The sequence below is a fragment of the Lathamus discolor genome, chromosome 2, assembly GCF_037157495.1.
Source record: "Lathamus discolor isolate bLatDis1 chromosome 2, bLatDis1.hap1, whole genome shotgun sequence".
Taxonomy (NCBI): Eukaryota; Metazoa; Chordata; class Aves; order Psittaciformes; family Psittacidae; genus Lathamus; species Lathamus discolor.
The window spans coordinates 142,149,815-142,174,996 of record NC_088885.1 but is presented as its reverse complement, the minus strand read 5'-3'; the positions used below and the strand labels follow the sequence as shown (position 1 = coordinate 142,174,996).

Below are 25,182 nucleotides of genomic sequence, written 5' to 3'. Positions count from 1 at the left end.
TCATCAGATCACTGAAAACAAGAAACAGAACAAACTTCCATACAGAAGAACTGATATATTATGTGCCCAAGTTGGACATTGTTATGTTAAAAGTTGCCTCTCAATAAAACATTATATCCGACACTTTCCAGCAGCATAGATGCCGCATCTGCACAGGGATACTGCACTGCTGGTTTTTAATAGAATCATAGAATAGTTAGGGTTGGAAAGGACCTCAAGATCATCTAGTTCCAACCCCCCTGCCATGGGCAGGGACACCTCACACTAAACCATCCCACACAAGGCTTCATCCAACCTGGCCTTGAACACCACCAGGGATGGAGCACTCACAACCTCCCTGGGCAACCGATTCCAGTGTCCCACCACCCTAACAGGAAAGATACCTTGGAGGTAAAATGTTATGCCCCACTAAGTAATTTTGGTCTACAGTACAGCTTCCCACCATTCTTAATTTCATAATGCAACCAAAGTATATGAGATGTAGGTAAAATAAAAAGACTAATGAGCATTTGCAACTCTAGGTGGCACACTCATACAGTAAAAGACTATAAATCTGAACAGAAATACATACGGTCACCCAGGATATTTTTTTTGTTTTTTTTTCCACCTGAAACATACATAATCTCTCAGCAAATACTGTTCTGAGCTGGGTTGTGAATTAGTATTTAAAAGGATCTGCACTATTTCTCCAAGTTAGAACTGGGTGATTTAATAATACTCTGGAGAATTTGCAGTTTTACATTTCAACAGTACTGAATTAAGTTAATTTATGACTCCATATACAGTCAATTCTCATGGCATAGCACCCATCCCTCCATGCTATCATACTCCAACCTACTTCACGGATAATGGGAATAAGACCCTACATGTTTCTTAAAGGCACAGTCTCATGCAACAATCAGTTCAGTTACACACATTTTTAAGCTTTGAACTTACAAAGGAAGTTTTTGTTGCTGCTTTGTTTTTAAGCAGGAGCTCATCTTTGGTTTATTACATCAAGTCCACACCATGAATAGGCCATTTTAATATACAGCCTTTAATCTACCCATCTACATAGTGCAGGCAGTATAAGAATCAGCTGGGATGGTAGTGACAGTCATGAAAATGACATTGCAATACTTTTATTACAGTTTGTCAAGGGTATGTTGCTGCTGTTATGCAATCTTACTGAAGCCGTAATGAATGAAACAATAGCTGTGCAAGAGAACTGCCATAGCGTACACTTCCAGAGTGATAAGAACTGCAAAATGCATAAATTAGTGTTTGACTAATTATCTGAGTAAATAACCTCATGCCTAAAGATGAATGCAATGCAGATTTACAGTGTTCTAGATACTTCATGCTAATGGTGTAAAAACACTATCCTCCAGCAAGTACAAGGCAGGTGAACAAGCTCTCACCGTCCCAGTGTAGTAACACTTCGCTACTGTGGAGAAGCTAACACACCACAGCTTACACCACAGTGAAAGGGCACCCTCATACTGTAGGCATAAAAACTAATACAGACCAGCATGCAGCCCTGCCTTCAGATGGCTTTGAAATTCATGATGTGGAACATACGTACAACAAAGGACACACAGAAGGAATAAAAAAAGTGCACATGCATGTACTGAGTGGAGAACTACGTGGACATGGAAGCATTTGCCCACAAAGCCACAGAGGAGAACATCTTTGGCCTGAAGCCAGTACAAGAGCACCTCAGAAGCAAAGTATACAAATAAGTCTTCTCCGTTTCTTCAATACTGGATATCAAATCATTAACAAAAACATTAACGTCAACTTTTTTTCTCTAATAAAATGTATTTATAATCACTCCTTGCTGTATGGCAAACATTTGCCAGAAAATGTACATCTGTAGCATGCTTTCACTCTTAAATATGCAAATAAGACACACATTTCTAATATTTATCATTCATCTACATACACAAATTTGTCATTTCCATTTGCAAATCCAATAAATGGTCACCATCATTTTTATAAATCATTTAACAAGTTTATTTCTACAAATTGTAACTTAGAAGCAGGTACTATAGATACAAAAATCTGAAAAAACTGATGTGCAGCATGTGTCATTTCTTTATGTTGTCTAAGTGGATAATTTACTCATTTCAGTGGGCATTCATCACATTTCTCATAGCAGCAATAAATAGATATTTTACTCTCCATAAAACATTATTTTAGATAGCAGGTTAATCAATACAAAATTAGCATTTAATAGCATTAGAGTAACATAACCCCTAGGTCACTGCAGGCTAATCATGGAATTGGAAAATTTAATACTGGATCTCTGTGCCCACCTAAGACTGAGTAATTTGCAGAGTCTCCAACATGTCTTCCACTGCTTTCAAAGAGTATTTAGTTTCTTTCTTACTGCGACCTGCAAACTAAGCAACAACAAAAGATTGTTATTTGTCACATATCAGAAATTCTGTGCATAGATCCTGTGCAAACAACAGTTCTAAGCATTAAGTACCAAAAATTATTGACTACAAACTTAAAAGCACAGCTTATTTATTGTTTCTCTCAACCTCAGTATTTTTACAAGCTATATCACCTTTCGTCTAGTATGTACTGGAAAATACAACAGAACTCCTTAATTTCACTCATTTGCTCTGAATTTGAATATTCAGCACTAATAAATATTCCACTTTGAAACTGAACATTTATCTGAAGTGAGATCTTCCTGCTGATTTGCTTGCTTGGGAAGCTTTAACATAATTTTTACTTCAGCCTTGATTTTTTAATGTGATCCAAATTACATATTATATATTAAACGTTCCTAATTTAATAGTAGTTAAGACTTGGACCTGTTATTGAAGCCAATCTATTTTCTATTTTTGTTACAGCGAGACAGTGCTACTTATCAAAATCTCCTGTAAAATAATCCAGTCATCACATAATTATATTTTATGGTTCAAAGTAACTGTGAGTAATGACCTTGTATTTGAATGTAACCTCCTATTACAGCAGGAATTTCAGAGAGCATTTGAAATAAAGTCTGTCTTGATAACAAAGTATAGCTTAATAAATACTATTAATGACTTTACATTCCCTAAGACACATGCAGCCATGTTTGGGAAAGAAAGACAGAAGGGTAGGAGACGTTGATCACCCCACACTGACCTCAAAAGGATTTTTCTAACAGTACTGATGATTCCCATCACTCATCATCCACATCTAACACAGCGGATTTATTGACTAGGATGGCCTTTGCTCAAATGAAACTCTCAACGATTTTTAATGCACCTGCATTAAAAAGTTTTGCATTTTGGGTTGAGAGGGGTGGTAAAGAAATTACAGAAGCAGTTAACTATAAGTTGCTGCTAGTAAAACAGCCTATTCTCTCCCAAACGTTAACATCTAAACACTCAATAAATTTTCAATTTAATGTTTTTTATTTCAAATACCACTGGTGTCTCACATAGTTAGTCCTTGATTTATAATGTGTCCCTTCTCTCTTGTAATTAACTTAATTTAGCAAACTCTTCATGACCTGTTAAGAAAGATTAAGTCATCAAACCCAGGTAATATCACACCAGCAACAAGCTGCAGGACCTGTTAACCTGCTTTTGACCCCCAGGCTACAATCTAACACTGGGACTCTCAATCAGTACTGAGTTCTTACAAAAGTAGTTTTGGCAAAGTAAATGAAAGGCTATTTCAAATTAAGTCGCTAGGAGAATGAAATGTTGGGTTTGTGACAACACTTTATATTTAATAGACATACTAAACCCACTGTATTTTCATATTTTGTGTTTCTAGATGATGAACTGATGTGCTGTGTTTTGACTTTAGCAGTATGTATAAACCCATTCTTCAGGTTGTGCAGTCCCCAGGACTGCCAGAGGAAAATCAAATTCTTAAACACTCTCTCATGGAGGAGAAAGTTACTATTGCTTAGATCTGACTCAATACTCTTTTTGTTTGCTCTAAACAAGAATTGTCCCAAGCAGATACCTGGGGAGTCTTCAGAAAAACAAGAAAGGATAAAATAGAGCTCGAAATCCTCCACTGAAAAATTGTTTCCAATTCAAAGCATTAAGAAATTTCAATACAAAGCACAGAAGCCAGAATATATTTTGGTCAAAAATCACGCCTGGCAAGACAGAGAAAGCACACAGAGGAAAGCTTCAAAATCAGAAGAATTTCATTTTACCTCTCTTCAGGGACACTGAAAGCAAAACTGACAGAAGACATTAGTTTAAAAAATGTTACTTGCTAATTTCAAGAGTGGTTGCCTTCATGATACTGACATGTACTTGAAGCTGAACAAATAAAACCAAACTCTGCGTCATAACAAACAGGAGTATACTTGGAAATGTAATCACTTCAAATTTGCCCTGACGAACAATTATTTTGTCTATTCTGCCATTACACAGCAATTTGACTGATTGAGCCGGAATCCATTTCTTAAAATCATGATTTAATTTTCTGTTTCCCAAATGGTTTGTAACAAAATCACCTCTCTCTGACCATAAATAACATGTGGATTGCTAACACAGAAGAATTTAGCAATGTACCCAAGAAGCATGTATCTGGAAAATTACTACGAGTAGGATCACATTAAAGATTTTCGTGAGCATTAATCAAACTCACTTGCCTCTGCTGAAACGCTTCTACCAGAGGACATGCTAAACCAATTACCTAATTGAAGAGCACTAGGCAGCCATATTTTGTTTCGATGTTAAAATAACTGTGACTCATGTCTTCAGTCTGAACAGAAACACGTTTCTTCACAGGGTCCACACAGAGAGAAGAATCTGGTTCCCCAGTGATAAGGCAAAACTGAGCTTATAATGAGAATAAAATAATTCTTTGAATAATGAGTATTTCTCTAACATCTGAAATGAAAGATTAATATTTTTTTCCTACCCAGTCAATTAAACTTAAGTGGCCCAGAGAATAATGACCTTTCTTTTAGCACATGTGCCAGCAGCCAGAATTCCAGCTCCATAAGCAGCCCTTGCTACAAAACCTTTCTGTCTTCCTGCAAAAGCTTACATTTCTCCTAGATTAGGCACAGATGAGAAGTACTAATCAGCAAATTTAACATTCAAATAACTATATTAACCAGATGGAGCATCAAATATCAGTACTTTTATGAAAATTATTTCATTCAATTGTCCTTTAGGCCCATGTGTCCTGGTAAACAAACTGCTGCACAGCCTAAGCAACACCAGCAACAGTAAGGCTTTCTCTTTCATACCCAAAGACTGTTTTCTTTAATCTACAATAAATGTAAAAAGTTCTTCTGATTTCATACAGAAATGCACAGCAAAAGCAAAAATCAAGTGCCAAAGCAAACTGCCTGAATGAAAACATAAACTGAAAGAAGGGGACCAGTGAAATTATTGTAAGCAAATTGCATATAAAATTAAAATGCAACTACAGCCAGTACTGAGTTTGAAAAAATAAAGGCAGTTTTTCAAAATTACTAAGCAAACTGCTGGTAATTCAAGTTTAAATCCAGACTGAAAAAGAAAATGGGGAAAGATCTCATTGGAAGCCAACTGCTTGCATGTAACTCTTTGAAATTAACAACTTCGTATTTTAAGGTCACAAATTTGTAGCATTTGTCTAGGCACTCCAGTCAGCATTCTAATTGCATCTTATTCTCTAGAACATGAATACTGGAAAAACTGCATTTTAACAGTAAGAAGGTCTAGCTAACAAAACAAGTCAATGCCAAACTCAACAAGCTCTTAAGGCTTTTACTACACTTTAGAAAGTGCTTTGGATAATGAAGGAAAGTGGCGAGGATTTACAGAGATAATATTAAGTATCTTGCTTAAAACCTGGTTAGACAGCCCTTCACTAATGGAGGAATGCTGTAACTGTTTCAACTGGTATAAGCAACCAAGGCTTCATCCTTAGGTCCAAGAGATGACAGTTTTCAACTGCTCAACATGCTAAGGGAGCAACAAATCAATACGGACTCATAGGGGAAACTGCCTCCTACTACATCACCAAACACCATTTGCTGTAGCAGCTGTATGTGGTATCTGACATACACACTGGAGTGGCCAAACCCTTCTGCTGTCATGTAACAAGCTCGGTAGGGCTGGGCTAGGGCAGCCCCGTCCAGCTGTACTCACTAGAGCTTCTTGCGGTACTTCTAAGAAGACAGGGGTGTTCATACCATTTGCACACCAAATCCTAGCTTGAGCACTTACATCTTCTCTATAGCAAAATTCCCCCTGTGATTAGTCAGACACAGTGTTCATCATCACTTTATGTCTGAAGCAGCTAAAAAGAGCAGCTGAAGTATGCAACGTATCACGAAAGTATGAAGTCACAAAGAAGCTATGACATATGTTTCAAATATATGTTAGTTGTGTTAACGTGAGCTGTTCTGGGAAGCATCAACCAAAAATGCTTAATGCAGGATTCAAGAGCTTCACAGAAACAGGGGAATTGCACTTTGCAGTAAAAAAAAACCAACAAGACCAACCTCCTCAAAACCCCCCACAGCCAGAAACCTTCTCCACCCCCAATACAAGTCCTGTTTTTTAGAAATGTTGTGATGTTAACAGAAAGCATGTGGAGGGAAAGAGAAAGAAAAATAAAAAGAGGCAAGTTTATCTGGCTGTAAGTCACGTAACTAAATTTCTTGATGAAATTTAACAAGGGCAAGTGTAGAGTCTTGCATCTGGGGAAGAACAACCCCATGTACCAGTACAGGTTGGGGGTTGACCTGCTGGAAAGTAGTGAAGGGGAAAGGGACCTGGGGGTCCTGGTGGATAGGAGGATGACCATGAGCCAGCAATGTGCTCTTGTGGCCAAGAAGGCAAATGGCATCTTAGGGTGCATTAGAAAGGGAGTGGTTAGTAGGTCAAGAGAGGTTCTCCTCCCCCTCTACTCAGCCTTGGTGAGGCCGCATCTGGAATATTGCGTCCAGTTCTGGGCCCCTCTGTTCAAGAAGGACAGGGAATTGCTTGAAGGAGTCCAGCGCAGAGCCACAAAGATGATTAAGGGAGTGGAACATCTCCCTTATGAGGAGAGGCTGAGGGAGCTGGGTCTCTTTAGCTTGGAGAAGAGGAGACTGAGGGGTGACCTCATCAACGTTTACAAATATGTAAAGGGTGGGTGTCAGGATGATGGAGCTAGGCTTTTTTCAGTGATATCCAGTGATAGGACAAGGGGCAATGGGTGTAAACTAGAGCATAGGAAGTTCCACGTTAACATCAGGAAGAACTTCTTTACTGTAAGAGTGACAGAGCACTGGAACAGGTTGCCCAGGGGGGTTGTGGAGTCTCCTACACTGGAGATATTCAAGGCCCGCCTGGACAAGTTCCTGTGTGATGTACTGTAGGTTACCCTGCTCTTGCAGGGGGGTTGGACTAGATGATCTTTTTAGGTCCCTTCCAACCCTTGGGATTCTGTGATTCTGTGATTCTGTGATTCTGTAACTACAAACTCTCATAGTTAAACTTTCATTACACCTAGAATCAGGAGATGCCTGTTTCTAGGTCTTAATATTGGTAGACCACATTCCACAGTCAACACTGGTTCTATGGTTCCATCCTGAAGCATCCTTTGGGCTGTTTCCCAGAAGTGCTAGCAAAGGTCTACTGGTGGTAGAACTGGAACTGGGAACTTCAGACATAATATTCACTTGCAATACATGTTCAGAACCACTCTAACAGTTTATTTTATTGAGATGCAAAGCATGAATAATAGTTTTCTCTATCTTCAAAATCCACACATCTTGTAAAACCTGTTTTGTTCTATCAGTGGTGAATCCATTGTCTGTTCTGTTCTTCAAGGGTTTGGTTTTTGTTTGCTTGTTTTGTTGCATTTTTGACTTGAGTTAAATTTGAGTTTTCCATTACAGGAAATGTCAGACATACTGAAGCCAAAAGAAGTCCCACTTATTTATGGGACATCAGACAAAGTTGGTAACTCATACACACCTTACTGTCGTGAGCAGGTAAATTAATGAAAAGCAGGGAGTCATTCTAAAGAGACAACCAGAGAAATAAACTTCAGGCACACAGAATCACAGAATCACAGAATCACAGAATCCCAAGGGTTGGAAGGGACCTAAAAAGATCATCTAGTCCAACCCCCCTGCAAGAGCAGGGTAACCTACAGTACATCACACAGGAACTTGTCCAGGCGGGCCTTGAATATCTCCAGTGTAGGAGACTCCACAACCCCCCTGGGCAACCTGTTCCAGTGCTCTGTCACTCTTACAGTAAAGAAGTTCTTCCTGATGTTAACGTGGAACTTCCTATGCTCCAGTTTACACCCATTGCCCCTTGTCCTATCACTGGATATCACTGAAAAAAGCCTAGCTCCATCATCCTGACACCTACCCTTTACATATTTGTAAACATTGATGAGGTCACCCCTCAGTCTCCTCTTCTCCAAGCTAAAGAGACCCAGCTCCCTCAGCCTCTCCTCATAAGGGAGATGTTCCACTCCCTTAATCATCTTTGTGGCTCTGCGCTGGACTCCTTCAAGCAATTCCCTGTCCTTCTTGAATTGAGGGGCCCAGAACTGGACACAATATTCCAGATGCGGCCTCACCAAGGCTGAGTAGAGGGGGAGGAGAACCTCTCTTGACCTACTAACCACTCCCTTTCTAATGCACCCTAAGATGCCATTTGCCTTCTTGGCCACAAGAGCACATTGCTGGCTCATGGTCATCCTCCTATCCACCAGGACCCCCAGGTCCCTTTCCCCTTCACTACTTTCCAGCAGGTCAACCCCCAACCTGTACTGGTACATGGGGTTGTTCTTCCCCAGATGCAAGACTCTACACTTGCCCTTGTTAAATTTCATCAAGTTTCTCCCCGCCCAACTCTCCAGCCTGTCCAGGTCTCGCTGAATGGCAGCACAGTCCTCTGGTGTGTCAGCCACTCCTCCCAGTTTTGTGTCATCAGCAAACTTGCTGAGGGTGCACTCAGTTCCCTCATCCAGGTCATTGATGAAAATATTAAACAGCACCGGTCCCAGCACCGACCCCTGAGGAACTCCACTAGTCACAGACCTCCAGCTAGATTCTGCGCCATTGACCACAACTCTCTGCCTTCTTCCTTTCAACCAGTTCTCGATCCACCTCACTACTTGATCGTCAAGCCCACACTTCCTTAGCTTATCTGTGAGGATGCTGTGGGAGACAGTATCAAATGCCTTACTGAAATCAAGAAAAACTACATCTACCGCTCTACCATCATCCCTCCACCTAGTCACTTCCTCATAGAAGGCTATAAGGTTGGTCATACATGACTTCCCCCTCATAAAACCATGTTGGCTGTTCTTAATGACCCCCTCATCCTTGATATGCCTAGTGATGGAGTCAAGAGTAAGTTGTTCCATCACCTTTAAAATGCTTAATTATGTCCTCAGGGATACAATATTCTTCACAGTAAAGTACAGTCAGAAGTTACAGGGCCAATCAGGGGAAATGGAAAATACTTCAAAGTTGCAATACATCAAAACCACGTCAGCCACAAGAAGCTGCACTCCTGGCAATAAACTGAAATACTGTATTAAGAATTAACTGCATTGGCCATTAAAGAAAATCTAATTTAATACCATAACAGATGGAGCTGGTCAAAAGGCCACTTGGTAGTATTAACTGTGAAATGGTAGCAGCAAGATTAAATATTGGGTTCTGATACTGAAATATTACAGAAAGAAAGGAGTGTTAGGTGTATATAAAGTCTCTGCATTTAATACCAACATTTTTGCTCAGAAAAAGTTATAGGGAGAACATGATAGTATGATGCTGATGCTCAGGATTACCTATACATGAACTTTGACTAGCAAGTCATAAAGAACAGCTATAAGGGAGTCAGACATACTATGTCTGGGATACATGGAAAGCAGAATCTATGAGATAAAAGCTGTTTTCATTCATAGTTATAGAAAAAATATACAGACTTATAATGCAAAAGCAAAATAACTATTTATGCATAACTCTGCAAGTAGCTGAAAAACCTCCTTATAAGTTCAGTAAGCTTTGATTGTGGCCTACAAAGTCTACATTTTCATAAATCAATGGGCATTTTTCTATAAAACTATGCAAAACCAACTTCAGTCACAATTATTAAGATCATTATTAGGAACGCCATTAAATATGATTTTGAAAGGTCAGAATAAACTGAATGGAAATAAAATTCTAGAATTTTGTTTGCTAGTAACAGATCAAGTCACTCTAAGAATGAAGACACACCAAGTTTTATTATAATACTGAGCTGTAGGACTGAGTCTTGGAGATGAGCATTGCACTAGTGTCCATTCAGTTAATGTTAGTAGAAATATATCTAAAGCTAATAAGTAAATAATACTAATTAATAACTGTAGAATACCAATCTTACGTTCATTAAAGCTTCCAGGACATCAAAACACAAGTAGAACATAAAAAAATCCAAGCAAATTATGCCATCATATCTAGCCTCTTGAGCAGCAGCTGATAAAAGTGCAGAAAAGAACTACATGTCACGATAAGAGCAAAACCACTGATGTACTAACCTGGTATGCTCTGTTTATTTGGTTGGCTGCCCAGCTGGCATATTTCATATTATCTTTTTTCATTTTTGCACTTGCTTTTGGATTGGAGGCAATATGGCTGGCAGACTAGAAATACAAAAATAAAACCAGTGTAACTATAAAACAGTTGTGCATGAAATTAACTGAGAGCATTCAGCAACTTTGCATTCAGAGCCCCACACAGAGCAACAGTGAAAAAAAAGGCTAAAAAAAACTCAGTTACTGGTAAACAGCATCTAAATGAGAATTAGTTTAAACTTTTTAAACAATTGTTTGTTCTAAATAAAGCTAAACCAGACTTCAGTTCAGTTCAGTTGTGTACCACGTTAGGAACCAAACCTGGACATGATCAGCTAATCCCATTTGCTTTCCTGAAGTGAGGGTTATGAATTATTTTCCCCATTCAATTTGTTACCAGAGATGTTATAAAATACATCACCTGTGTGTTCAAACTGCCATTAAAACCATGACATTTTTTCTAATCAGAAAAGCAGGTAAGACTATACATAAACTACACCCCCCAAAAAAAGAGAAAATAAGAAAAGATTCCTTAATCTCAGAGACTTCAATTTATATAAATAAAACCACTTTTCAAGGAATCATTGCAAATCCTTCCCACAACACCTGAGTGCAAAAGTACTTGAATGCAAAGAACCACAAGAACCCTCCTCTTACGCACCAATGAAGAACCTCCAGGGAAGGTTTTAAAAAGGAACATGGAAGCAAATGGCTACATGAATAATACAGTTCAAACTCAAAGAATGTTTCCTTACAGCTATTTCCCTGAAACTACCTGCAGAAACAGCAAAGGAGCAAGACTGTCAGAGAAGCAGCCTCCACAAATTTGGGAATGCATTCTCCGAAGCCATGCCCACATGAACTAAATTTGTGATATAGTACAAGGTCAGGGACCTAAGATGGGGCATAGTTCTCTTTGGTTTCCTGAATCTGATGAAGTACTGACCAGTTTCCTTGTGAAACTTTCCTTGTACAGCTGAAAGCCTTTGTGGAGCATTTACCAGGGTTATGGACATTCTTTGAAGGACTATGAACATTGAGCATGTCTGTCAAGTACAAAAGCAGCAGCCACAGCAAAACCAGATCCAAAAGCCTAGAAACAGCATTACAAACAAATAAGGAGCCAAGGGGTAGATTAAAAAGGCTGCTTAAAAATTAAAAAAAAAAAAAAAAAAAAAAAAAAGCAGCCATCACACTGTACTGGTCCTCTTCAGCAGCTCACCATCCTGCAGAGAGGAGTACGGCTTTAAATCCTTATTCATGAAGTTACCTTCATGTGCCAATAATTATAATTCTTTGAAAACACAGGCAAGACTTAAAGGTTAAGAGCCCTTCAAGTAAGGAGTATTTACAGGCATAAGACTGTCCTGTCAGCATTTAAAAACAGTGTTAATAATCTGTTAAACCAACAGAAAAAAAACCCACCCAAACAAGCCAAAGTGATAAAGGATCATATACATGCATAAAAACATGCAACATAAAAATTACAACCTGGAAAATATGTAACTGTGCTTACCATGTAAAGTCCAAACAAAGCTCTCATATTTCGGTTGTTAAGCTTCAGTGCTTGCGCAAAATACTTTCTTGATAGCTCGAGATTTTCAAGCCCCCCTTGAGTGTATTTAACCTGCAAAAATTATAAGCTCCTGAAACTTGCACGTCATCCGTACCTGAGGCATTCACTCTTGAAGCAAAAATATTAGGAAACTTCACTTCAGGTTTGTTTCACATGATATTTCAAATCAGGTGAGTCCTACCAAAGGCCAGATACTGGTTTTGGAGAAATCTGAGCTCTTTTCAATATACAAGTTTTTAAATATTTAACTATAGCAGGAAAAAAGGCAGCATTAACTTAATTTATTGCTACAAGCATGAGAAGTTATCATTTTGCACCTATACATACTTACAATCTTACAGCCTCTTTGGCAAAGTAACATGAACTTTAAATCTAAAGCTAAATTCTTATTACTATAAATCCATATTAACTTGCATGCGTCACACCAGTACACACAAGGCACCACAATGCCTTCCATTATCTACTCACTGCAAAACTGCACAAAGTTTAGAAGATTACTCCATTGTCTTTCTATTATTTTCTCTTGCTATTAGATCAACAAAAGGAGGGATAAATCCTAGAAGACATGCATTACAGTCTTTCTACTGGAAAGATATTTAGACTTTCAAGTTTTAAAGTTAAACCAATTTTATCCACATTAACAAAACAAAATCCATTCTAGGCAGTTAACAGTATAATTTAGGAAAAAATAATAAATATCTGAAAAAAGAGTGCAAAAGGCTAAAAACCTTGAGCTAAAACTGCTAAGGGCCCTCTCTCCCCCCAGCGCTCTTTCACACAAAATTTCCTATGTGTATTCCAAGATCTGGCTCCACAGTAACAGGCAATATATCATAACCTCTTAGGCAGCATTGTAGGGATAAAGTTTAACTTCTCATGCACTTAATTTGAAAAATGCATAAACACTTCAACAAGAATAACTCATTTAAAATTAATTTTCATCTTCAATAATTCGTGCTCTTACTCTTCTATCTAGCAAGTAAGAAACCAGTTTTATTAACATGTTAAGTTCTATGAGATGTTAACATTGTCTGTGTACCTCTTAAATCTCCTGGGGAAAAACTAAATAAACCATTTTTATCCCATTTTCACCACTTCAGTAAGATAAAAACAGAATATGCATCCAAACATAACTGATTCTTCTGAAAATACCTACTTCGGCATATTGCTGACAGTATAAGTGGTTGTGTGGATTAGTCATCATAAGCTCCTCTAAGCAGAAGGCTGCCTTTGCATAGCTGAGGAATATAAAAACAAAAGTGACAAAATGAAACAGGATATACAGGTTCTTTTTCAGTGTCTTTACAACATAATAAACAAAGCCATAGTTTTTTCCCCATTACTTCACATGATTCGCAATTAAGGAAGATGTTTTCTTTTTAAACAATGTTTGAAACCTCAAGTTATTATTTCTAAATTCTGATAAAAAATACACAAAAAAATATAATCTATGTATATGTGGTAGACCTCATGGAAAACATTTATTAAATACTCATATAATTAAATATTAATACTCATTTCCTATTAATAAGTACCATTTCTTATCAAGAAGAATGAGCAGAAACAGGCATTTGGCACTAAAAGACACTGAACTCGGAACACAAAAGGGTTAATTTTTTTTCTACAAGAAAATTCAGCTGCTTAAGGACTGACAAACCAAAATACAGACCACAGAACTGAGATAAAAAAACATACTAAGAACAGTCTGAAATCAAATTTTTCAAATCTGTATGTGAAGATAGCATTATACTAGTCTGAACAGGCAGCAACTTACCATTAGAAAAGGCTAATACTTGTTCCTTAAATGAAAGGTTTCAGCGAGAATTAAAAAGTCAAGCTCAAAATGTAGGTTTATTTAATTACAGAAATCTTAGCTTCATAATCTTTCAACTAACAGAGTTTCCTACAGAATTTGCATCTTCTACAGATATGTGATAGCACTGTTGCACATAGATTACATGACAGGCTTCCAAATTTCAGAGATGCAGTGTTTATAGATAGTGTGTATAGATATTTAATATCGGACTAAAAGTAATTTTGCAATTATGAGACAGTACTAATCCATCTGGATATCTAAATTCTATATTATTCTTTAAGTCAGCATCTGAAAGAGTTTAGTAATTATTTTCTTTGAGAATGGGGTAGAAGGAGAAGTGATGGGGGAAGAACTTTTCTGTCACAGTGAGAATTACTTTTTCTTCCTTGAGGATCTGATTCTTTTACTACTCTCTGGAAAGGAAGGAATGAAACAATGTGATATAACTCAGGCTGGGCTGAAGAACTTAAAGGGGGGAAAAAAGATACGCCTTTGGGTGGAGGTTAGAATGAATGCTGTGATATTAGAAAACTTGCACTAAGGCTTTGAGCTAATCCTCTCACACTGGGATTTCCTCCTGTCACTATAGCAATGAGAAAAAGCTAACAAAAACATTAAATATCCAATAAGCAAGTTTCTACAAGATGCAGCATTCTTGATTGCATTGGGTTTTGTACCCAGGCGACCTGATGACTCTAACTCTGGACCCGCATTTTGTTTTGCTGGCGTTTTTTAAGGTTACTAAAAGTTCTCACAGAGGCAAGCTAACAGAAACTCAGAGAAATATCAGCTCTTATTGATCAACTGTTTTTAGAAGGAAAGAATTTAAGATCTATAACTAGTCAAAAAATCACTTGGATGAAAATATATGGGGAAAAAAAGGTGCTGTTCCCTGCTACATACAAACCACTTATTTTAAAACACCAGATTTAAAAAAAAGCATGACTGAAACATACAGATAATTAAATAAACTGTTTCTGTTTAAAAATAAAATGCCTTCTTAAAGCATTTGGTACTCGAATAAGGTTGGCAGTTATTTCCTGTTGATGCTTGTTATATTGGAAATGAGACAGCATACTTTCTAACGCTAGTCCTTCAGAAAAAAAAAAATCACTGAGGTTTTTGACTTACTGAGGTTTCAATTTAACAGTTTTTACGTGGACTTAGCAAACAACTTACTCATGTTCATTGATGTAAAGTTCTGCAAGTTCATGCCAAGCTTCTTGGTCTCCAACAAATCTGTATAGAGAAGACATGAGAGGAGAAGAGGAAAAAAAAATAGAAAAGAATGTGCAAGGGATTCTGTAAGTGGAAGCAAAAGCGTAAATCAAATGCAAATTCCATTTTAATTAAAAAGATTTATTAGAATAGCAAAACACAATCCGTATTCTTCTAAGACACTCACTGTTCCAGATACTCATTCAGCTCTCGGATGGCCTCAAGATTTTTCCCCTGGGCTTTTCGAATGGCAATCTTACGCTTTCTTGCTGCCTATGGATTGACATTAATAAAGGATTAGGGTCTCATAATTCCCTGGGTTTTTGTAAAGAAAGCAATTTGACTGTGCAAATTATTATCTCAATACCAGTGGAATTCCACTGCAGAGAAACTGCTAGGTTGAAGTTTATAAACATACCCTATGACATCCCGCTGAGAGACTGAAAACCTCTTCATACAATCACATTATGTATGCTTTTCTTTGGAAGCACAAACTGTATGCATTATTTCACTCAAATAAACGACTGTCCAGATTCTGATAATTACAAAACAGCGGGGGATGTTAATCTTCAGCAATTCCAAAGACCCCCACCTTGTCATTCACAAGATCCATGACTATAGAGGAGAGATGGGGACTGAGTCTTAAGAGAACAGATGCATCTTGACTGCCACTGTATGAATATGGCTTTCAGCCATTTTTCAAGATTCTTGTTGGTGTGCTCAATGCCATCTTTAATTAATGTTAAATACACAGCAATTTCATAAACAAGTCTCTCATCACTCCTAGAGCACAAAGTAGGCTCTTCAGTGTAAAGGCAATAGAAAATAGCTACTTCAATGGCAAAAATGAGCATTACTTTAGTATGTAGATGGAAAATGTATTTCAACATAAACAATATAAGAACAAGTTATAAGAAGTAAAATGTATTTAAATTTTGAACTCTATGAAAGTTGTTGCAGACCAGCAGGAGAAAAGAGATACAGAATTTTAACAGCTGATGATTCTGTACTTCAACACACGATTGCAGTTTGGGAATCTGGCAGAAGGAAAGTGAAACCAAATTCCAGTGTAACAATGTTGGCCTCAAAGAGCCAACACCATCAGCCTATAACCACTGCTATGCCCTCCTGTGTGATCACAACCACTGTAGTCAGACATGAGAAGACAGACGGCCTGGTGTCTGTGATGTGTCTGAGCGTACACACACACACACACACATAGATACAATTTCTGCATGAGATAATATTAATGGGGGAAAAAAAAAATTACACTTTTCCAGTAGTGAAGTCCCGCTGCTCATTCCCCTGCTTGCTCTCATGCCATTTCATACCTTATAAAGAGGTTATACAGTTGGGTATCACCTTATGGAAGCCTTGACAACTCCTCAACAAAACCTTAAACAATTTTAATCTTTGGCTTTAACATAGCTCTGAAATTTGTTTCTTCATGATGTACCTTCCTAAAATCACAGTCACATACACCCCAAAAGAGTTCCTGTATTTTTACAGTATTTTGAACATAACTATTCTCTTCATTAATTTCCTATCCTCTGATCATCACTTGAACAGATTAGTTGCTTCCAGGAGAAGAGCGAAGCGTTTAAATAAACTAGTTCAAGCTACCAAAACAACACAGCTAGAAACACTATTAACACTAACTGTAAGTTTATTCTTCCCTTTGAGATCATCCCCTTCACTTCCCTCACAACCGCATATTTCATTAAAATTCAGTGAAAATTACTCAAGAGCGGAAAAAGCATTTCATTCTTCTGTTTAAATGCAAGGCACAGGCAGAGAAAATTCATCAGAACAATCAGGAGACAAATTAGGACACAGGCAGCTGGGGGGTTCACCCACACTCATTTCGTTTTCCACTGCTTCTTTGTCAAACTGCAACCTGTGAAGTTACATTCATCATTCTACTTTTACTGGGAGACATCTGGCTAAAAGCCATAACTGGCTCTGGAAATTTTAACTGCTGACCACATTTATCACTATAACAATAACACACACTGTTTATTTTATTTTTGAGTTTTTAAAATAAAGCTTAACAGCCTAATTAAACTTTTCTTAAAATATAAGACTAATTCCACACGCTTATCATGCTGCTACTATTACTAAACAAAAATACAAAACAAAAAAACCTAACCAAAACCATTGTTCTCCATCACATTTTAAGAAGAGGTCCCAAAGCATTTTGTAAAGCAGGTCCACATGCTTATGGTGGGGTCACCAGGGCAGTGTTAAACTCACTACTCAAAGCCGGTTTTATACACAGCCCAGTGACCTGCCCACTGAGTCCAAAATATGAAAGAAGGGAAAGTGGGGATAACAGCATGCGCACTCAAAGGAGCATCTCATGCAACTATGGCTTACAACGACAGAAGGTTTTTCGCAGGTAACAGACTATCTACTATAAAATTTAGCTTTTGGATTAAAAAATCAGCTGTTATTTTTAAAATAGAAAGAAAAAAGCCATCTAGAGACTGATCAAAACCGAACTGCTAGAGAACGGAAATCATCTGTTTCATATATAAAAATCAATCAATGCACTTGACATCTTAATTTGCAATAGCAAACAGACACAGTGTACGTAAGCCACCCTCCTTTTTTGTTTCTAATGCAACTCCTTCAATTGCATGCAAGTCAGGTCTCCAAAAGAGCCTGGAAACATATTTTCTCTATGGCTGCTTTATTTCTTAACCATAGCACTCCCGAGTAACATAAATCACTGGAACCTCAAGACAAATTTATTTATGAAAAGCTACAACTAGTTCTAGTCACAAACATTAACTGATGTTTGTCTATAATAAGCATGTCACCTCATGCAATCAAATAACGAGGATAAAAGGATTAGACATAATTAACATGTTCACGCTAAATGAATTACGTGTACATCGGACAGAATTTATCTGCATCTAAACTACACTAAATCGCACAAAATTGCTGCAAAATTACATTTTTTATTTCTTATTTGAGGAAAAATTGTATTTAAAACCTTTTTATCTACCCTATTTATCACCAGAAAAAAAAAAAAAGGCTTGAAGTCTGCACTCCCATCACCTTCAAATAAACCTGCAAAAGTGATGGGATAAGTTTATTTACAGAGAACCCTCAGTTCACTAAAAAGAGGCTCAGCCACTCAGAACAGTGCTGACAGTCAATGCTGTGTGGTAGCATAGTTTTCGAAAGTGTCTTTAAAACTACTGTGCAGCAAAAGCTGAATGTGAAACTACACTTCTGGTTGTTTATCCAGGCTGTTGTGGGTGGGGGAGAGTGCAATTATACTGCTTTTAAAAGAGGAATTGGGAAGCAGTTACTATTCTTCAAGGTGGTTAATGGGAGACCTTGAGGTGCTGGAGTGAGGCCAGAGAAGGACAATGTAGCTGGTTCAGGGCCTGGAGCACAAGTGTGATGGGGGACTGCTGAGGGACCTGGGGATTTAGTCTGGAGAAGAGAAGGCTCAGTGGGGACCTTATCGCTCCCTACAACTCCCTGACAGGAGGATGGAGCCAGGAGGGGGCTGGTCTCTGCTCCAAAGGAACAACGGACAGAACAAGAGGAAGTGGCCTCAAGCTGCACCAGGGGAGGTTTAGATGGAGATGAGGAATAATTCCTTCCCCAGAGGGTGCTCAGGCATAGGAACAGACTGCCCAGGGCAGCGCTGGAATCACTGGCCCTGGAAACATTCACACACTGTGTAGATGAGGTCCTCTGTGCCACGGGTTAGGGGTGGCCTTGGCAGTGCTGGAGTAAGGCTTGGACTTGATGATCTTAAAGGTCTTTTCCAACCTGGTTGATTCTATGATAAGAAGTCAGTAAGGATGTAGTGGTTTTTTTAAAGCAACTGCTAACATTTTTCCATCACATAAATAAAACTGTAACACAAATATTCTGAACGCATTGCTGAAAGACATACACATAGGTGTTCAGTCGATCTGAAGTGTTCAGATCTGTGATACCTAGGAGTAGTAAAACAGGCTAAAAATAAAGACATGAAAAACAAACCACTATTGCTTTTATCTGTATTCACAGACTACTCCTCTATCTGTATTCACAGACTACTCCTCCATCTGACTTTCTAGTTTATCTTTGGATCATACAAACTATCAGAATTTTTTTTAAATGAAAACTGAAATCCAGTGACTCCAGTAGTCAATAATTTAACAAAACCATATATGCAAAAATCTCTACTAAAATCAAGACATAGGCCATTCTGAGCACTGTAAACATCTTAATTCTTGTTCTGATTTATATCTTTCCTGAGCCCCTCTCCAGCTCCCTGTGTTTATCAGCTTCCTCCTCAGTGAGCTGGGACTTGCACTCAGTATGCTGACTGAGGATCCTAAGGACAGCAGCATAGCTAACCACCATTTACACACAGAGCATCAAGTTTTATTTCTATCGAATTAAACAAGATGTTTTACCGTGCAGAACCACTGCCAATACTAACAACCACTTCAGCAGACAAAAAACAGTTACTTGAAAAGGAAAGCCAGACTCCCATCAATTCTACAGAAACTTTACCTAGCATTTATCTCATATATCCGATTTATTCCCAGCCTTAGTATCAGCTGATACAAGAAAACCAGACAATTTCACATCTTACTACGTTTCAGGCCCTTTTTAATACAAATCTCACATTTCAAAATATAAGCTCACTTTCAGGGGACCTATTGCAAGATGCTACAAAACTGCAAATTGCAGCGTAGTGATCTGTTCAATCATTCATTTAAAGTCTACTGAAAATATTAATAAGAAATTTAATTTTAACTACAAGATTTGAGATTATTTGGAATCTATGAAGCATTCTAAGATAGCTGTGACAATTCTGTTAATAAAGATAAAAAATAACATTCAAGAGTTACATTTTGGTTCTTTACATCACAGCGAGATTTTTATGAGTAAGCCTAATACAAAAATTAACTCAAGCTCCTTTATCCTTCCACCTTAAATCAAAAGGAAAAGACAAAACTTCCAGTGCTGCAACAAGATCTGCAGTATTTGACCATGCAGAACCTATGACGTGGAATTCCCCCTATCAGTTTTCCAGAGTTTAAAACAAAACACTGGATTCTGTAAATCCTGCATTCTTAACTTAAAGATATATGCCACTTTATGCAACTTCTACCATAATAAGTAGTGTATGGACTAAGGTACTTTAGTATGTCACATATTTTTTAAACACAGAACCTTTCTAAGGTATTTCTTTTAATGACTAGTAATCCCTAATCTGACACAAGAACTAATCTACCATTTGTCATGATTCTTTTTAATTAGCATTAAGTAGACTCAGTGAAGTGAGAAGCTGAACATTTATCAATTTCTGCATTTGATTAGTCAAACACACCAACACAGAGTCTTAAGACTGCTCTAAATTTCATGCTTGCGAAGTATTAACAGGAGAATTTTCAGGGACTGAAACCTCTAAGAAAGGCAAAATTTCATACCTGTGTAACTGCTGCAGCGTTAAACAAATTATATTTTACATCTTAAAAAGAAATTCTTCAATTTTATAAATATCATTTTAGAAAATGCATTTTTGATCTAAGGGTTTGATACGTCAAAATAATTCCCTTTGAATTACAGTATAAATAATCAAAACTGTAAACAACAACAACAAAGATAAAGGGAAGGAATTAAAAACATCAAAAACCACCACATAATCTGACTACAACCACAATAAAAAACTAGACTTCTATGACAGGGCTACAGAACTGATGGACAAGGGTAAAGCAGTTGATGTCATCTACCTGGACTTCTGCAAAGCGTTTGACACTGTCCCACACAACTTCCTTCTCTCTAAATTGGAGAGACATCAATTTGATGGATGGACCACTCGGTGGATAAAGAACTGGCTGGATGGCCACACACAAAGAGTTGTGGTCAACGGCTCAATGTCCGGCTGGAGACTGGTAACGAGTGGTGTCCCTCAGGGATCGGTGTTGGGACCGGTCTTGTTTAACATCTTCATCGCTGACATGGACAGTGGGATTGAGTGCGCCCTCAGCAAGTTTGCTGTGTGGGGACCTCATAGCAGCCTTCCAGTACCTGAAGGGGGCCTATAGGGATGCTGGGGAGGGACTCTTCATCAGGGACTGTAGTGACAGGACAAGGGGTAACGGGTTCAGACTTAAACAGGGGAAGTTTAGATTGGATATAAGGAGGAAATTCTTTCCTGTTAGGGTGGTGAGGCACTGGAATGGGTTGCCCAGGGAGGTTCTGAGTGCTCCATCCCTGGCAGTGTTCAAGGACAGGTTGGATGAAGCCTTGTGTGGGATGGTTTAGTGTGAGGTGTCCCTGCCCATGGCAGGGGGGTTGGAACTAGATGATCTTGAGGTCCTTTCCAACCCTAACTATTCTATGATTCTATGACTTAAGAGTTCTTCCAACATTAGTCACGGAAGACAGGAAGGCATGGAAGATCAGGCCAAAACTTGCAAATGGATGCACAGAGCTGCTGAGTTGAAGCTGCTCCTTTAGGGATAATGTCAAAGCATAAGTAGCAAGGCTGAACATAACTTTTTACAAAAAATAAGGAGATTTGTCTACTCCATGAATAAATCCTGAAACCTCATTTCTGAATGATGCAGACACAGGTACCCCAAACTTATACAAGTTCAAAAAAAAAAAGAGGAATGAAATTCTAATTTCAAAAGAAGAAAACATTTCCTTAGGATCCATGTAGCACATCCTCAGCTGAAACATTGGTCCTTCTTATCTGAAGCAGCAGCTGCAGCTCTTCTCACTTCCCACCAACTCCATCCTGCATCAGACTCAAAGCCAAACTATCTTGACTCTCTTTAAAACTACCACTATACATATGTAAGCGTATGACTTGTTATGTCTTTCCTGGCAGAGCTAGCAATATATTTAATGAAACTTACACACAACACCCCAAAAAATTCCCCATCAGTAGATTCCTCATTTGGTAAGAAATTCTCTTTTTTGCAGCTTAAAGCATCCTGTAGTTAAATGTACAAAGCTGCAAGCACATTCAAAATGAATGCACAGCTACCGCACGAATTTTACAGAATTATCACTGTTCCAACCTGTCTTCAACCACCTCCTGTGCCTCTTCTGAAAAATGTCCAGCTTTGCTAGAAAAAGAATCTCAAAATAGTATAGGAAAGTGTAACTTCATGTGACCATATGCATGCAGTTGTTCCTGCTCACTCCCATAAACAACTGAGTTGTTAGTGAAGTATTCTATGCAGCCTGAAAGAACAGCTTCGCCCAGAGCACTATCTTGTTCTGTAAAGTCTAATTCTTAATTCTCCGTTCACACAATTATATTACTAGACCCATGAAGTTAATGAGATTATCCACATGCCTTAAGCTAAGCAAGCATATACAATGTCTTCTTGTATTAAAAGCTTAGCTGAAAAAGCGGCAAGAAAAACAGCAGAAGAATTATCCCAGTAAAGACATCAGATTTTCAGTGGATTAGAATTAAGACAGAACTTTGCGCTGTATCTCACTTTCCCCTGGTGCTGACCATGTGCTCTGCAATCTTCGTCATGGTTATCTGAAGAATCAGGAAAAATTGCATATGCATTGGGATGACAGTAGAGTGGATCAGACACAAACCTAAGTCTCGAACACATGAACTCAATTTACTTTTTCATTGTCAATCTTCTTTGCACACCTCGACATGACACTTCGAGAAGGGCCTGACTGACAAAAGTATAAGCTATCTAATTAAAAGGCTTTCCTCCAAAGCAAAGCAGAATGAGGATTCCTCAATTAAATACATTAACAGCAAAAAAAAACAAAAAAAACCACCACACAACCTTTAGTCCTTACTACCAATCCTGCTAAAAACCCAGTGCCTCCCGTATTTTGTTCTGAGAAACAGATTAAGCATTTTATCTGAAGATGTACAAACAACTCAGCCACTGTTCAGCATCAGTATAAAGATTTTCAATTGACACATTAAGTTTTAATTAATTAAAAAAGCCCTACAACGTAAGATGTTATGCAGCTTTAATAACAGAGTAATCTGCCAACTACAGCTCTAATAAGCCTTCATTTCAACCAAAATCACAGAATCACAGAATCCCAAGGGTTGGAAGGGACCTCAAAAGATCATCTAGTCCAACCCCCCTGCAAGAGCAGGGTAACCTACAGTACATCACACAGGAACTTGTCCAGGCGGGCCTTGAATATCTCCAGTGTAGGAGACTCCACAACCCCCCTGGGCAACCTGTTCCAGTGCTCTATCACTCTTACAGTAAAGAATGGACAAGAATTGAAATGGTTCCCATTATTATCCTACTGAAACGCACACCAGTTGTGCTTTTCACAGCGGTCACATTTCATTCATTAATGTTAAACTTTTCAGCGAAGGGATAGACTCTTACTCAACGTCTAAATGCTTCGAAAAATGAAACATGATCTCTGAATTGACAACATTACCATTGCTCCACTGTCAAATGAGTCATCTCTTTCAGCAGGTAGGTTCAGAGTGAGGTAAACCGTGGAGACATGGTCATCTTTTAAACACAAAGATTACTTTGAATTCTATTCTAAGAAATTAACTAAAATAATTACTGCTATCTTAATTTCAGCATTTTGCATGCAACTGTCCTGGGTTCAGCAGTAGCAGTCATTTTTCTCCTTCTTATTAGGTGGTGCAGCGCTGTGGTTTTGACTTTCGGCCTGGGAACAGTGCTGATAACACCATGCTGATAACGCCAATGTTTCTAGTTACTGCTCAAATGTTTAGTCTGGCCAAGGACTTTCTGAGCCTCATGCTCTGCCAGGGAGGAGGGGAAGCCGGGAGGAAGCAGAGACAGGACACCTGACCCAAACTGACCAAAGAAGTATTCCATACCACAGCACGTCATGCCCAGGATGTAACTGAGAGTTACCCGGAAGGGCTAGTTCACTGTGGGGTTGGACTAGGCATTGGTCGGTGCTTGGTCGGGCTGGGTATTATCGGTCGGCAGGTGGCATTGTATTCTCTTCCCTTGTCATTTCCTTTATCATTATGGTTATTGGTGGTAGCAGTAGTGGTTTGTGTTATACCTTAGTTACTAAACTGTTCTTATCTCAACCCATGGGAGTTGCATTATTTTGATTCTCCCCGCCACCTTTCTGAGAGCAGGGGAAGGGAAGAAAAGGGCGGGGAGTGAGACAGCGACTGCATGATTTACGGCTGAGTTTAAACCACAACAGCAACAAAACCTCATCCAAAAGTGTAAATGTCCATTACATAAACTGACTTCAAAGTTTACTTTTCATAATGGAAAAGTCTACAAGGTGTCTGAAATAAATAATGTTTTGGAAAAGCTTTCTTCATTATTCTATATGAATCTGTCAGTCAATGCAAAGTATGATTTCTACATGATTCGTGTGAAGAAATGTCTGTGTTTCACTTACAGCACTTGACAAAACATTTAATGTACATAAGCAACTCCATGCGTCAGCACACCAAAAGAAATTGCTATAAAGTAAGGTGAGTGCCAAGACAAACTCAGCAACAGTTTCTTTTTTAAAATCTTGAAATACTTATTTTCCTATAGCAGCCACATGTGCGCATGGAAATAATTAACAGGTAAAAGACACAAAGACATCTGCACATGACAATTTATCAAAACTTTCTATTTAACTTGTATTCTTCATATGCAACACTTAGCCAACCTATTCCAGTTACATAGCAAGAAACCTTTGCTTTGCATATAACACTCCCCACTTCTATTCTCAGATCTTAAGAAATCCAAGAGATCATGCAGCTGTTCCAATATTTACCTCTTATGCTTCTAAAAATTACCATTGTACGGATCTTATGATTTTGTTAAGAAGGAAATCCAAATTAAGTAATAGGCACGCATATTACCTAAATATATAATTTTGTTTTATAAAACCATCTGACAAACCACTCAGATGACGAAAGCCATGTTGAGACAGCTGAAGAGTAAAGCTGCCAAAAACGCATACTTCAAAGATGTGCGGCCCACAAAAGTCACTGTAACATGGTGCTCCATTTTCCACTGGCTTCAGCAAAAAGTCATAAAACATGCACCCGTGTGACCTATTCTTGTGGCTTCAC

The 25,182-nt window shown here is 38.3% G+C and overlaps 1 protein-coding gene across 2 annotated transcripts in view; it reads right to left on the bottom strand.

Annotated features, from left to right (window-relative positions):
- Positions 1-1,971: 1,971 nt before the first annotated feature.
- EMC2 (ER membrane protein complex subunit 2) overlaps positions 1,972-25,182 on the bottom strand; it is a 37,819-nt gene continuing 14,608 nt past the window's right edge. Inside the window, exons 6-11 of one of the 2 annotated variants that reach the window (XM_065668807.1) lie at positions 15,316-15,401; positions 15,090-15,149; positions 13,251-13,332; positions 12,035-12,145; positions 10,483-10,587; positions 1,972-2,384 (exon numbers count right to left, since the gene is read on the bottom strand). In XM_065668807.1, the coding sequence (XP_065524879.1) occupies positions 2,298-2,384; positions 10,483-10,587; positions 12,035-12,145; positions 13,251-13,332; positions 15,090-15,149; positions 15,316-15,401 (531 nt within the window). In that variant the 3' untranslated portion in view covers positions 1,972-2,297. The remainder of the gene's footprint in view (positions 2,385-10,482; positions 10,588-12,034; positions 12,146-13,250; positions 13,333-15,089; positions 15,150-15,315; positions 15,402-25,182) is intronic. The other variant, XM_065668808.1, reaches the window with a different exon arrangement.